The 16,258-nt window shown below is 35.3% G+C and overlaps 1 protein-coding gene across 2 annotated transcripts in view; it reads left to right on the forward strand.

Moving 5' to 3' along the window:
- Positions 1-16,258, forward strand: part of PTPN4 (protein tyrosine phosphatase non-receptor type 4) — a 111,480-nt gene that overhangs the window by 87,929 nt on the left and 7,293 nt on the right. Inside the window, exons 17-26 of one of the 2 annotated variants that reach the window (XM_083865005.1) lie at positions 2,486-2,569; positions 2,655-2,711; positions 4,008-4,164; positions 5,625-5,791; positions 7,234-7,324; positions 7,411-7,472; positions 8,239-8,385; positions 10,673-10,801; positions 12,218-12,366; positions 15,428-15,563. In XM_083865005.1, coding sequence (XP_083721131.1) covers positions 2,486-2,569; positions 2,655-2,711; positions 4,008-4,164; positions 5,625-5,791; positions 7,234-7,324; positions 7,411-7,472; positions 8,239-8,385; positions 10,673-10,801; positions 12,218-12,366; positions 15,428-15,563 — 1,179 coding nt within the window. Of the gene's footprint in view, positions 1-2,485; positions 2,570-2,654; positions 2,712-4,007; positions 4,165-5,624; positions 5,792-7,233; positions 7,325-7,410; positions 7,473-8,238; positions 8,386-9,949; positions 10,069-10,672; positions 10,802-12,217; positions 12,367-15,427; positions 15,564-16,258 lie in introns of those variants that run through there. The other variant, XR_014590518.1, reaches the window with a different exon arrangement.

Here is a 16,258-nt window from a genome sequence, read left to right on the forward strand (position 1 = left end):
CTCATCAGAATTTCCAAGAAAGAGACTGTGACAGCAAATACTAAAATAGGAGCAAAAGGTTTTTTTCCATAATCAAGCATGTGTGAGATGAATAAGGCAGTCCGTTGATTGTCTGACTGAGGAGAAATCTCCCTGATCATTTGTGTGATTTTTGTCCTTCCAAAATTTTTCCAGTGGTTCTAGATTTTATACTGATGTGAACAGTAAATGGGACAAGGAACATGTTGCAGAAAGGGAAACCATCGATACGTAGCAAATACTGGGTAAACAGTTCTGTCAACCTCAAGCATTCGAAATTATAAGTCACCTCCTCAAATTGATATTTGGAAATAGTTTATTTTTTTGGCATCCTGAACTGTAAACCTAGGTTAACTGTAAACACCCTGTGTGTTCTCTCAGGCTTTATAACAAAGTTAAAATTCCCATAAAACCTCTGATTAATTTCATAGCTGAGGTTTTAACAAAAGATTCAAAAGTGAAAATTTGAAGTTTTTGAGTGTTTTGGGAATATTGTAAATTTTTTTGTTTTAATTAAATGATGAAGCAGAATTTGTAACAGCTTTGTCTTCAGCCAATGCTTACCTGAGTCACATTAAAGTACTGTTCTGTGTTGAAAGATAACATGACATTAGTCATCAAGTTTTTCTGCCCTGTATTCAGTTATCTTTACCAAATTCGCAAAAATAACTTTCACGTGTTTTTTTAACTCCTTTTAGTTCTGCAAAACCAACACAGCTGCATGAATGAGATTATTTTTTCTGTGTGCATTGTCAGTGTGATTGTTTGCTGTGCTCCAGTGGGACACATTTATGCTGTCTCGCTGAAGGCAGGGCACTGTTGTAATTGAACATCTAATTTGGTCTGCTGATGACTTTTTATTTTGGGGATTGCAGAACAAGGAACATAGCATGACTGAAATTTTTTGGATGTTGTTTTGTTTCAAAATTGCTTTTCTGACCAGAATTCAGGTTCCTGCACCACTAAAATCTTATGTAGTTCCATCTCAAATATTTTAAAGAAAACCCCTCACTATTTTGACTTTATAAAGCTACTGAATTTCCTTTGTCTGTTGCATGTATGGAGAGTGTGTAGAAAGGCTGTAGGACATATATGGGAATGGAAATTTTTTATTCCATCTGCAATTCCTAAGTATCCAGTCTGAGAATGTCAGAAGTACTTGAAAACAGGTGTGGTCAGTCCCTACAGTCAAACACATTAATGATGGCATACAGTGCTCTCTGCACACTTTGCATTATAAATTTCTGCTCAAAATAGCATCTTAAAGCAGAAAATTGGCATTTCCTTTCCGACTGGGGAATGCATCAGCACAAAAGCTGCCAAACGCTGCAGGTGAGCACTTGGTTGATGTTCATTCTGTCTGAATTCTGAACATCGTTCTGCCAGTGGGCATAGGCTGAAATGATTGGCAATAGTCAGGCTTCCTAAGACCCTTCCTTTTCACTAAGATTTCTTGTGCCATTACTTTCCCAAATTTTTCACTTTTTCATTATTGTGGATGCATTGGTGAATTTTGTTTCATTTTAACCAAGAACTGAAGACACCTGCAACTGAATTAACTTCTAATGAGTCAAGTTATGCAGACTTCTTTAACCTAGTGAAACTCCAGGTTCTGGACTTTCTTACATCTAAAAATATTTGCTTTTCTAAGTTTGTTTTTTATTTTTCTGAGTATGAGTCTTCTGCTTTGCTGTAGCTGGTAACATTGAAAACTTCATTGAAACACATTGCTTTATTCCTTTGTATCCTCGCCGTAGGAACTATAGAAGTACTAGTTAATATTCAGTCTGTGAAATAAATATAGAAGGGAACCAACCAAAAAAATCACTTCAATGGCACTATGTTGGTATTTTACAGATTAAAAAGGTAGCTAGTATTCCTCAGTTTATTGGCATTTCTTTTAACAGTAGTGTTGTTATCCAAATAAAACCAAGAAGAAAGCAGCTAAAATTTTCAGAGTTGAATCAATGCAGAGCATATATCACACCACATATTCCACCAGACTGGAAATGGAGTAAGAGATAGGGAACCAGGATTTCCTTGCTTACTGCTGGCATATTGCTGTTAATAGGAACAAAAGGATGCCTTCAATTATCTTCCTTTTCCTTGTATTACACTCTTATTGCAGCTCTTCACTGTGGTCTTAATTAAAATGAATTTAGGAAATTTCCATTTAGTAGGCTGCTTTTATTAGAGTTTTGAAGCCAGTTAGTCTTTTCTAATGTTCTTTCTTACTTTGAGCTTGCTTGAAAGAACAGAACTTTAACTTAGTTATGTCCAAGACTCTTAAATGTGTAATTTTTCCCTTTTATGCAAACCCTAGACGTTTGTGTTCTTGATTGATAATTTGTCAAGTGTCCAGGAGCAACTATTTGATAAGGAAATTGCATAATTATTAGATACAATATCCTTAAAATCTAACTATGAACAAAATACATACTAATATAATATAACTTTTGTCTATTAGCCCAATGGTGGTGTCCCCCATGACAATCTTGTTATGATCAGAATGAAACCAGATGAAAATGGAAGGTTTGGCTTCAATGTAAAGGTAACAATACATCTATTCCTTTTACATTTATTAAGGTTATTTTCTGATATTTTTGATTCCTTACTGATTTAATTTGTTTTTAAAGGGTGGATATGATCAGAAGATGCCGGTAATAGTGTCCAGGGTAGCTCCAGGAACACCTGTAAGTCATCAAAAAAGGAGACTTGGTAGCAATATCTATGTTTCTTGAAGGATGTACTGAAAATGAGAAGTTATTTCATAGCTGCCTATGAAAATGAGTTTTTGCTATAATATTATCAGAACAAAGCAAATTACATGCAGTAAGGATTTGATGAGGTTGTATAATGTATTTTTTTAAGTTCTTCAATCCTCAAAAGTATTTTTTTCCTACTGAAACAAAGTTTAATTTCTGAAAATTACAGGGCATTACAGATGCTCAGTATGCACTGGTGCTTGAGCTGTGAAATCCTAAAAATACTTTTACTTTATTGCTTTTTTTAGATATAGACATTCGGTAATTTCACATAAATTACATATTGAAAAAGTGTTAAAAATAACTAAAATAGCAAATGTCTTACTTTAGTGACAGATGTAGCCAAGTAAAGCCAAGATGTAGATTAAAACCAGACATTATGAATCATTCATCAGGTCTGATTGCGTGTTGTTACTGATGTTTAGTGACTATAAGAGTGTCTTCAAACTAGGCACAATATTTGTCAATTTATTGCCAGAAATACTGACCCAATATTCAGCTGACTGAGGTCAGCTCTGTCCGTAAGTGTTAGAGTGGAGTTAACGATTTATTTGCTTTTTTCCCCACTCTTAGAAAGTATTGAAATGTTTGCCAAAATCATTGTTCTTGTATGTTGTTAATTATTTTCCCTGAAGTATTTAATAATGTGAATAATTTTGGCTTTAAACATTCACTCTGTAGAAAGAAGATAGTTGGTGACGGCTTGTGCTCTTTCTTTTCTGCAACAATGTTTAGACTGTGATTATAATAACAATTTCTAACACCTGATTCCTCTCTCTGAGATTACTGGGAGTTGTGCATTGTTTTTTGCCATTACCATTGCAGCATTTCAGACCTGAAGCATTTAAGCCTGTGAAATTGATTTGGACATGGTTTTACCATGTTTCTCCCCTCTCTTCAAAGATAAAAAGATCCTGCTTTTTAATTTCCTATACAAAGGGTGATTCAAACAGAGGAACTCTCTGCGTCAGCTGAGGGGTAGAGTAACAGCTGCTGAAAGACACGTTACAGTGCCAGTCACCTCCCAGCTGCAAAAGGGAATGGCACTGCCTGTGTATTGTATAACACTTGGATTTATCATTTGAACACAGTGCAGCAACCATAGCAACAGAGCTGTTAGGATTGGAGAGCCCAAGTATAGTTACTTTAAGTTGTTATTTTAAGGTAAGAAATTGGTAATGGCTTGTGTTACAGATGGTTTTGGTTTTTCCTCCAACCTTGCAGGCTGATCTGTGTGTCCCTCGTTTGAATGAAGGGGACCAGGTTGTGCTGATTAATGGCAGGGATATAGCAGAGCATACCCACGACCAGGTTGTGATGTTTATTAAAGCGAGCTGTGAGAGACACTCAGGGGAACTTGTGCTCCTAGTTCGACCCAATGGTGAGTGGCTTGTACGTCATAATTAAAAATAAAAATCCACACTCTGCTCTCATTTTCTAACTTCCATTTTGTGTCCTGGCATGGATCGTCTAACCTGTGAGAAATAACTCCCTTCCCTGAAAAGGAATTGTGACAACGCAGTGTACTGATCCCATAATCTAAGGAGCTGTGTTTAACTAAGTGTTGAAAACTAATAAAAAAGTCACACATCAAATATTTTTAACAGAGAGCTAATATAATTTTGTTCTCATTCTCATTAATAAAAATGTCCAGAAAGCTATATGGATATTGAATGTATTTCATAAGGTTATTGTTATTCCCTTAAGGAAAATTTAAGCCAAACACAAACAAAAAAACTCTCACCAAATATTCAGTGTTTGGGTGACTTTGGTGGTATAGACAATATATACAAAATCATTCCATACATTTTTAAAACTATCCAAAATCACTGGTAACATTTCTACTTGAGGATTCTCAGTAGAAGTGCTAAAGTACAGTGTAAATAAAAACTTATGCAGTGTATTCACAAAATACACTGTTGGATCATAGCCAGCAGACAGGCACTGGATCTAATTCTGCTGCACCTCCTAACTATACTAGAGTTGGAGAGGCAAAAGCAAAATGAAAAATATTGATGCTTAATTCAAAGAATTGAAATTACTTTTGCAGAGTACCTCAGCCATCTCATAAAATTTTTCCCTTATTCACTAATTTGCACTCCCCACTTATGTGTGCTGTCATTCTGTGTGTAAGTTCTCTTGCAGCTTTTGTGTGCTTACTTTCTTTTTCAGACAAAATTATGAGCTTTGTTTGCAAATTTTCTAAAACAAACTGTCTTTCCCCTTGCATGTTGATTATCTTTGTATTCTGGATAAAAACATGTGAGTTGTAGAAGTGAGGAGTTGTCAGTTTCCTTCTTTGTAATGATGTAATATAATTTATAAATAGGCTTTTGAGCAGCATATGCCTGTTATGTGTAGCAGAAGATGCATATTATTTCTGAGTTTATAGGCAAGGCAATGATAGCTTTATAATGCCATGTATTAAATGCAATTTTCTCAGGTGGTACTGAAGCCTAAAATGAGTTCTAAGTGAATTGTAAGTAAAATGTAAATGAAGCTGTAATGATATCAGAGGCATAATGTGAGAATCTGAGATTAGAGAGTTATATCAGGCAAGGCAGGGTATAATGTGAGTTTTGATCAAAATTTTAGCTGTCAGTGATGGGCTTTCACTTAAAATTACTATTCCACCAAAGAAAAAAAAAAGTTTTATCATGGATTATAATGATCAGTAAAGGTTACCTGTCCTTGCTGATGGGAACTAAAATCAATGTGCTAATAAATGTGGATTTTTCTACAGGAGAAACGTGATGGTTTTTCTATTTTAAGTAAGTGACTTACAGCTAACTTCAGTAACAGCATCTTCATTCAGAGCATTCACACCTTTGCTTGTTCTAGCTGTCTATGATGTTGTGGAAGAGAAGCTGGAGAGCGAGCCTGATTTTCAGTACATCCCTGAGAAATCTCCACTTGATGGTGTCCATCAAGATGATAATGCTCTGAGGGAATCCATGATTCAGTTGGCAGAGGGGCTTATCACTGGAACTGTCTTGGCTCAGTTTGATGTAAGTACCTTATTGCCTGGAGCTGGGTGCAAGTTCCAAGTCTTTTGGAGTTATTTTAAACAGAGCAAATTTCAGTTAAATTTCACTACAGTCAGCATCCTTTAGCAAAACAACTGTCTTACATTCTCAAAAGAAAAATAGTCAAGGAAAAAAATCAATCCTGTTGTATGTGTCAACTTAAGAATACCTAATCCTAAGTTTTAGTTTTACAAATAGCTTTATTGATTGCTTTCGCTTTTTGTGGTTATCAGGGACATGCTAATAAAATACTTTCATAAAGATGAAGTCTGAAGAATGTCTATTAAAATATGTGTTCTGTGCTTAGGCCTTCATTCCATACCTAAGTCGTTGTAGAAACTGAATGACACTGATCTGTTGACATTCTATGGGCATTCTCAATGAGGGAAAGTAAAATAAACAATGGAAAATACTGCCCTAATGCTAAAGGTGAAAGTAACTGTGTATTTTATAAATAGTTGATATTTATGAACATATTTCAGAGCAATAGTGCATTTTCTGTAGGGCATTAAGCTGTTGATAGCCATGGTCTTTATCCAGCACTGACTTGTGCTTTGGTGATATCTATCTTAAATGCATGAGATCAAGTGGCTTAAAGCAGGAAACAGTAGGTTTATAAAACATAGTGCAAATTCTCTGGATTCCTCACCAAATGGAGACCTAGCATTATGTTTTGCAACATATATTTATAAAATATACTTTATATACTATTCTTTAAGAACTTTGGTAAAAAATCCTTTTATATTTAGAAAAAACAGATTTTTCTGAGTTATTTAAAATTCTGCTTTAATATAAGATTTCATTCTCCTTAGCAGGTTCAATGTGTAAAAGATTTTTAAACTGCTTTTTTTAAGCACGGATCGTTTCACTGACATTTTTTGTAGCACAAAGGTTGTGGTAATGCATGACTAAGGCATGAAAGGGCAGGACCCTCTCAAAGGCAATTTTGTGCAGGAGAAGTGCAAGGTAACCAGGATTTGCTCTGCAGTTATTGGAATACGGAAGGACATCTGGGGAAAAAACCAAAAACTCTTAACTGAAACAAGTGCAATGTAGGTAGATGCCTATACACAACATAATCTGCTTGCCCCAGATGACCAAGTGGGATGTCAATATCAGTAAATTCACTTACCACTATACCATACTACTTTTTCTCTGGATCAATGTTCTAATGGAAGCTTGAAATGTAGTGTTCTCTTTGTCTTTAAACAAATTTTGGCTACATCTTGGTCATTTTCAGTGATTTAGCAGAAGTAAATTTATAGTGCTTTATTTTTAAAATTATTTTCATGTCTGTTGAAGCTACCGTTGCTCCATATGTTCTAAAAAGCACGTCTTTGTAGAACAAATTCTTTTTTAGGCAAATAATATAATAATGAGTCTATTGCATCTATTCTGTTCTGACCATCAGCTTTGTCTTTTAGCAATTGTATAGGAAAAAGCCTGGAATGACAATGTCTTGTGCCAGATTACCTCAAAACATTTCCAAAAATAGATACAGAGACATTTCGCCTTGTAAGTATTGCTATGTGTATATGTACTCTAAAAGTATTTTAGTCTGTGGTTAGTAAATAAGTAACATCTTTCTAAATTTTTTTCAGATGATGCTACACGGGTTATTTTAAAAAGTAATGAAGATTACATCAATGCAAATTATATAAATGTGAGTAGTATTTTTCAGAAGTGTTTCTGACATGAAGTAATTCTACATTTTTTCAGGGAAAAAATTAATTTAAAAATCTATTTTTTATAAATCTAGTTCAGGCTAGAATGGTTCCTAAACCTCTAGTCAGGTGATTTGAAATTTCCTGTAGATATATTTGCTTCCTAATGTTTTATGGCACATCTTTTCATAAATGTCAAAGTCTAGCCCCACATTTAATGTGGAAAAATGCAAACTGAAGCAAGCCCTCTCCAAAGCAATTAATTCTTCTTTTCTGATTACTTTTCTGACAGTTGTGTTCAACAACAGTAAAGTTTAATTTGGCATCGTTTTTTTTTTTATCTTGATTTTGTCATTGTTAGTAGCAGCAAAATTACAGCTACTTACTTCAATGAAAAAACCCCAGATATTAAATTCTGAGATCTGTGTTTTGAAAGCTAGTGTCAAAAATCCACAAAGCAAGAAGTATTTACACCTGAATTATTTGCCAACTGCTCTGTCCTTTCTTTTTTCAACCATTAATCTTCATTATGCCAACTACATGACTGTCAGTTCATATGTAAAGTGTATTTGAATCTTTGTAGTAATTTTGCATGTGAAACAGTTAAAGAATTTTAATCTGTGTCAATTTGTATTTGCTAGCCTTTAAGAAATAGAATTAATGTCATGGATACTTTTAAAGAAAGTTAGTTACTCAACTGTAAATGTCTGATGCCTGACTTCCATTTGCTGTAGGAATTGAAATAATGACTTTTTCTTCTCTTAGATGGAAATCCCTTCTTCCACAATAATAAACCAGTACATTGCTTGTCAAGGTCCATTACCGAACACTTGTCCTGATTTTTGGCAGATGACTTGGGAGCAGGGCTCTTCTATGGTTGTGATGTTAACAACTCAAGTAGAACGGGGCAGAGTAAGTAAAACATTTCCTTAAATACCACTTCCATAATCTTCTAAAAAACTGTTAGTGATTAGCCATTAAAAGATTAGAGCAATATATTGTGATGGCAAAAAATATGACAATGGGAGAGGAGGAAGTAGTTTTAAACTATAAGAGTGTAGGTACAGTAGATATAAGGAAATTTTTACAATGTAGATGGTGAAATAATGGCACAAGTTGCCTAGAGAGGCAGTGAACGTCCATCTCTGGAAACACTGAATATCATGTTGGATGGGGCTCAATATAGTTGGAGATGTCCCTGCTCGTTGCAGGGGGTTGGACTGGATGGCCTTTAAAGGTGCCTTCCAGCCAGAATGGTTCTATCATTCTGTAGCTGATTTTTGTAAGAGTAGAGCATTTTTAGTTCTTTTGCAGTGAAGAGTCTTAGATTTTAAATCTTCTGGTGTTGTTAATGCAGCTGATATTTAAACTCTATTCAGTCCTGAAATGCACTTAACTCTTCATATATTTCCTAAAATACTTTCAGTCTGCTTTGTTTGATTCTTTATTGTAAAGTAAAAAGCATCTAGAATTTACCTTCACAGAATTTTTTCTCTAAACTTCAAATGAAGGAATGCCAAGAAGTTGCATCAGTTTTCACAGAGTACTTCTTTGATATGTAGTGAGATTAATTTTTAAGGCAGCCTAACATAGCTTTATAGTGTTAATATCCCATGCCAGGACGGCTGTCTTATCAAGGATTTTCTTAAAAGTTGAACTCTAAAATTTTTCATATAATGTTATTCTGTGGCTGTAAAGATTTGTTTAATCATGTGAAGTAATCATTACCCTTTAATTTGTATATAAAACGTGTTAAAATAGAATACTAATAATAGACTAATTAGAGTTCAAATTAGTAAAAATAATTCTGTATGGTGCTGTAAAAGGCCTCAGGTGTGTTTTGTGGCTTGTTTGGTTTTGGTTTAAGCTGTAGTTTCTCCTTAATAGCTTTGGATGTTGTGCAGTTTTATCCTTTGGAGATAGGCAAAACAATCAAGTGTGGTCATACACAGTGTGATTCCAGAGTTATTTGATTTAGTCTGGAGCATTCACAGTAGCACTGGCTGGTGAAGTGTGTGGACAGAAATGACTGTCTGGAATAATAGTGTAGTGGAATTCCTCCATATCTGGATTTCTTTTGAAGATGGATTTACAGTGGGTTGTGGCGGTTCTGATCAACTTGGACTGTAGTTCAGCTGTCTGTATAGATTCTGACTTTTTAATAACCATATATTTTCTGTGAGGTCAGGATTCGAAATACAATTAAAATTATTGAAGGAAAGTTGCAGTGTTTTTAAACCATTTTTTAGTGATTCAGTGTTTGCATGATGCTGCCTGCTCCCAAATAATCAGGATTAGAGGGAATTTCAGTACAAGTGCCCTTTTACTTTGAGTTTTCTTTGCAGATCTGCTAAGAACAGACTTGCAATAGCAGTTCTCTGAGGTTCCCCCACCCCTTCAATAATGATATTTGTGGAGTTCTTTGGAGAGCTGCTTAATAATGAAATAAAAGGACTTATCTGTCTTATACCCATAGGCAGACTCCCTGCTCTAAAGCTGATCATGAGGCTTCTGACATCACTATCCCACTGCATGCCGGGATGTCTCAGTGGAGCAGGAAGTCTGCAAATCTGGCTGCTCTTAAAGATTCGCCAGGTGGGTTGGAAATGCAAAAGTACACTTGAGCTGAAATGACCTCTGTAATTAGGCATTTAAACCATATGTCAGAAGATCGTAGTGTTTGAAGTTTTCATTCACATTTGAGGACTTGATTGGGAGTCTTTGAAGTCTACCATCTTCATCCCCCTATTTTCTGCATTAGCTTAGCAACTTTTTTGTTGCGTATTTCCTTTTTTTTGTTTGTCCTTTTCCCATATAAATGTACTTTGAGAAGATCAGATTAGGATTTTGGAGATCAGAAATGTTTATAAAGCAGCATCTTTGTCACTCAAGTGTTAAGATGGAATATTTATAGATAAGCTCTTTAAAAATTTGTAATGAAAGTTAAAGGCATCCATCTTCAGTTAACTAACTGCAAGAGCTGGTGCATGTATCTTCTTATAAAGAGAAACAGGAAATCTCTGTGATACCTTATTTTATAAACAGTAACTAGGTAATGAAGTCTATTTGGTAAGTAAATAAATAGTGATTACAAAATGATCAAAATAATCTGTAACAAACAAAGGTATAAAAACTAGAGAAAATGAAAATAATACTCTGAATTTAAACACAGGCATCTTTAAAAATGTGTTGACCTTAGGTTAAATGCCATCAGTACTGGCCAGAGCCATCAGGAAGCTCATCATATGGGAATTTTCAGATTACCTGCCATTCAGAAGAAGGAAATCCTGCTTACGTCTTTCGAGAAATGACATTGACTAATCTGGAGGTAAAATCTTAATATAATTTCATGTATCAATCTGCAGAATCCTTGGATACTATCTAAAACATACGTAGATTTTCTTTTCAGTTTGGTGGCATATCCATGTAAATAGAACTGTTTATTTCTAGAACCCTCTAGAAAACTACTCATTGTCATGTGCTTTCCTAGGAGAAATTCTGTCTATAGAATGATAACCTTTCATAAGCAAAAATATCAGAGAGATTCGTTTTTCATAAACATACTAATTGGATCACATGAAGGACATATTATTTATCCTAAAAGTTTTTACTGGTGTCTTTCATAACCTGGCCAAAAAAAAAAAAAGTTGAGAAACTTGTTATTCCCTTGATGTTTTCAGAACATGAGACATTAGAGGTGTTTCATCATCACACCTGAAAGTCTTTGTAGAGGCAAACAGTTCTTAATAATTCCATCCTGAACAATATGTGCAAGAAGATGGAAGATAAATCCTGCTGAGAGATGAATCTGGAGTGGTGACTACGTGTAAACAAGGACCTTTTTGAATATGCATTGCATGATTTTCAGGGCATGTGTAGTTTTCAGAGCTTCCCCAGCCAGCATTTCAATTTCAGAAATGTTTGGAAATGAGTATCTGGAATTTGGTTCACATACTTACTTCTCGCTGCTCGGGTTACTGGTTGAGAAGCCAGTTTTATAGAGCTGCCTTTTAGTCAGTTTGCAGTTAAAATTCCTGCCCTGTGTCCTGTTGAGACAATTGCTCATCTGCTATCAGCCGTGGAATCTCTGTAAATGATTCAGTGCCTAAAGGCTATTTAAAATGCAGCTCCTCTTCTTTTGAAATTCGACTCTGGTTGCCCAGGCTGTCCCCTCCCCTAATCAGAGGCCGATTGATTATTTTTGTGATACCAGAGCAAGGGCCCGAGGGGAGTAGAAAACAAAGTCATTGTGCCTTGTTAGGTGTAGGAGCTGCAAATCGAGCCAAAACACTGCTGTTCACACAGGGTCTGATGAAAAGCTTTTATGTCGATCTCCCCTCCCTACCCCACCTGTGTCATTTGATCTTGTAAGATACTATCTCATTCTTGGTTAAATTTGCTTTGCCAAGAATATGACCACCTTCTTATACATTTAGTGTTCAGTTAAATTGCTGGTATTCTTGAAGTGCTTTGCTATTATATGCTCAGTAATTTTTTTCACCTGTTGAAGATGTAAGCATTTGTGGATTCCCTTTTTTCCTTTTATGCAAAAAAAAAAAAAAAGTAATTATAAAATTCAGGATGACCAATGGTTAACACTAATTAAGCACTGCTAGTTGCCTGAAGCCACTTTGATTATGAAGACAAGTTGCTATAAATGTACTATTGATTTTTTTATTATTTTTGGCACTTTTTTAAAATGGGACTTGAATTACCCTTGATTAAATTTCATGTTTCTGATTAGAAAGAGGAAAGCCGCCAGCTGACCCAAATCCAGTACATAGCATGGCCTGATCATGGGGTTCCTGATGATTCCAGTGATTTCCTAGATTTTGTGTGTCTTGTGCGAAAGAAGAGGGCTGGCAGAGAAGAGCCTGTTGTTGTTCACTGCAGGTATCAAATTTTTTTCCGATTTTATTAAATCATCAAAGTGAACTTTTTATCATCAAACAGCTGTTCTGTGCTTTGTTCTTGAAATAAATATTTAAGAGTATCTGCTCTGGGGATGACAGGAAAACTTAACATTGAAATAAAACAATTATTTAACGTGGTAATCACATTTCAATAAGCAAAATTTTAAATAGCAACATGTGTTGATCTCTGCATTTTACTGGGATGTTTTGTTTTGTGTGCAATTTAAATGCTTCTGGTAACAATCTACATAATTCAGAGAAATGGCAAAAGATACTTGGTAACCATGAGGAATAGGTTCCTGTTCCACAAAGCTCTAGAATTGCTGTGTAAATGATCCATAGTGGAAAATGTGGGTGGTTCATTAAAAGATCAATTAAAAGGCATTTTCTCTCAAGTCTGCAGTCTTATGCTATGTGGTATTTTGATACATACATTAAGATGAGACATTTTTCTCAACAATTTACCTTTGTCATGAATTAAAATAACTGTTGTTTAGATCTTTACATACACATGAAATGTGACTTTTCTTTTTCTTGTGCAATGCTTTTTAATAGCATTCTCCATTCCTGTAGTGAATTTCAATATCTTAATCATTTTAAAACACCTAATTAGCAAACTAGAATAATGCCAGTTTTCAAATGAACTTGTGCTATCACAATTCTTGGGGAACAGTTCTGTGAATAATATTTGACTTCTCATTTCTGAATACTCCCCAGAGAGTGAGTGTTCCTGAGTCAGCTGTGTAGCGTTATTTTCAGAGAGAAGCTGAGAAGTAAAAGGCATAAAATAAATTTAAAGACTACTTTAAAAGTAAACTAGACATTTATTGAAGGAGATGAACGAAAAAGAAAAATACACCTTGTGTATCAGGAATTGTATTTCATTAGTTCTGCTTTCTAGTTCTGTTTTATACAGGTCGGGGTGAATCTTACTGACTAGGGAAACTAGTACCAGAATACCAGTGTCCTAACTGATACTGCTTCTCAGCTTCCATTGTTGATATATTTTTGGTTAATATGTTTGTGAAAAGATGGTGAAAATGGCAGCCAAATACACCCCCTATGATATTAAGTGGGCAAGTCTGCAGAAACACTGGAAAAACAACATTGGAGAGTAGGAACAGTTTCATTCATCTCAAGGAGGCCTCAGTTCAGCTCCAAACTGATAACTTCAATGTGTAATTGAAGCTTGTATGAAAAAATTATGTTTCACAGAAGAAAAGAGATGGAATATCACAGTTGAACATAATTTACTTAATTGGCCCAACTTGGTGGCTGTTGGGAAGTATAACCAAATTCCAGCAGGGAGTCAAGCAGAAGGAGCCCAGGTGTTCCTCCATATGGTGGTGCATGCACTCTATTTTTAACATTTCTTCAATATGATGGGACAGGGCATTAGTGCAACAAAATTTGTTTTCAGGACTAAACCACCAGCTTTAGTGTGAGGAATCTGAGTAGCTAATAGAAATTTATTTTATTTTGTAAAATAATAATTTAAAAACAAAGTGGTTCAAACCCACAGAGATTATAAGACAACAAGGACCTTTAAGAGTTGGAAAGGTTTTTGTTATATTGAGCTGCATAAACCACTCGTTTCTGATGTTGTGTCATGTGGTTATTTTTATCTTTACAAGGGCTTACTAGTTTTGTTGAACAGTTTCTAATTCTTGTTCTAGATGAGATGAGGAACCACCCATCCTGTCCATGCCCTTCATGATTTTCATGCCCTGTCTCAGTGTCCTACTCCATCAGTCAGTGATTTATTTTTCTAAGCTGGAGAGTCCTATCCTACCCTTATATCTGTCATAGGAAAATTATCACATTTTTCATTGTCGTTGTCCTCTGAATCTTTTGAAATTGTAAAATGAATCATTAGGTTCTTTGATAGTTACTGTTTGTTCCTGCTTGGATTTGATAAAGCATTCTGCATTTAAGTTCTATATGTATAAATTCTAGAAATAGGAAATACTACTGAATCATTTTATATAACCAGCACATTTACATCTTGTCTTAAAATTCTTATGACATTATTGAAATATAGAGTAGCTTTAATGCCACCTCCTGGACAAAGATTTAAATAGTAGTTTATCCAGACTTAATTTGAAGTAACTCTTTAAAATCAGAACAAGTAACTTTCAAAGTTTGAAATGTTTATATTAATCAATTTAAAGCCAGATACTTCAATTTATTGTATGAGTTGGGATAATGCTGGCATTTCAAAATATGTATTTGGCCTTATATTCCAGAGTGGGAAAACATCTGTTTTCTATTTCAGAAGTGCAACATTAATTGAAAAATCTGAAATTGTTCATTGAATTCAAGGTTAAATATTAAGTCTTTAAGGTTTGCTACTTCTGGAAAGGCATATGTATATATAAACCAAGGTAGATGAATCTTCAGATTTGTTTTATTTCTAATGGAAAAAAGATTGTCTTTAAGTTCTCTTGATAATTTTGTCATTCTGAGATGTGTATGTTATGGTACTTCCTTGTCTTGAAAGGGATTGCTATTATGTATTCCTTTTCAATCTATACAATCTAGATCTATATTGTACTTTTTGATAACAAGAAAACAATCCTTAATGTCATCCTACAGAGGATTTGAGTAATTGTTCTTTTCCCTACTTGGAAATAGGAAGGTATTTATCACTTGAAGGACACGAATATTATTTTATTGGCCCAACATTCCAGAAATCATCATTTCAGTAATGGTCAAACTGACACAACGTGTCTAGCATATGCTGATGTTTTGTTACCCTCTGGGTGTTAGTGTGATTTAACAAACATCTCTGTAATTCTGCTCAGGGGAATGGCTGGGTGAGGCAGTTCCTCTTGCAAGGAGCAGCAGTTCTGTACTGATGGGTTTTGCTGTGTTCAGGTGGGACAGGGGCTGCTTCCAGACACAGACACAGCCAGTTCAATCCCAGCAGTATGGGAATCATAATGATCAACCCAGAGAATCCAGGAGAAGGAAGGTCTTCAAGTATGAACTTCCAGACACTTGATTTAATTTTCCACTTTGTTTTGTTGTTGCTTTTCCAGTGCTGGGATTGGACGGACAGGGGTTCTGATCACGATGGAGACAGCGATGTGTCTCATTGAGTGCAATCAGCCTGTTTATCCTCTAGATATTGTAAGAACCATGAGAGATCAAAGAGCCATGATGATCCAAACACCTGTGAGTATCATCCCTGCTGTTCTGTGTTGCAGAACAATAATGTCCTATGATCCAGTCATATTGGATGGATTTTTAATGTACTTGTTGTTGATCATTTTGCGGAGATCACCTTTACCCAGTGTAGCTGTAGCCTTGGATCCTGCAAAAATAAATATCTAAGGCCGTTGGAAAGGAGCAATTCTTTACATTTCTACAGAAAAAAAACTTGAAAAAAAAGCAGCAGCTGTTTCAGGGATACCTGGCAAATAATGACAGAAAGGGTCAATTTTCAGTAGTGTAAAAATCGCTCAGAGAAGAAAGCAGGAACGGAATTCCAGGTGTTAAGAATGAGAGTAGTATAAAAGATAAACACAAGACATGTAAGGAAAAACTTCAGCGACGAAGTTGGGTTTTTTTCCGCAGGAGGGCGCTGGGGACAAACACAGATTTTACACAAATGGAGAGAGATGAACTATTCCATATACACGCACTGGGATGGCAAATAATGATTCTGGCGCTAGATATGTCAATGTTCCCTTTTAAGAGCTGACATTACGAACTGCTGCATAGAGAGGACTGTTCCCCAACAGACAGTGCAGGTGTGCTGGAGTTCTGACCAGCATAGACACATTGGTGCAGGATGCAATGTGAGTTGTGGCACTTTGCATTTACTTCCGTTTGTTTTCATTATATTCTAATTTGATTACTGCCAGGTT

This window comes from Zosterops lateralis, assembly GCF_965231275.1.
Source record: "Zosterops lateralis genome assembly, chromosome: 7".
Taxonomy (NCBI): Eukaryota; Metazoa; Chordata; class Aves; order Passeriformes; family Zosteropidae; genus Zosterops; species Zosterops lateralis.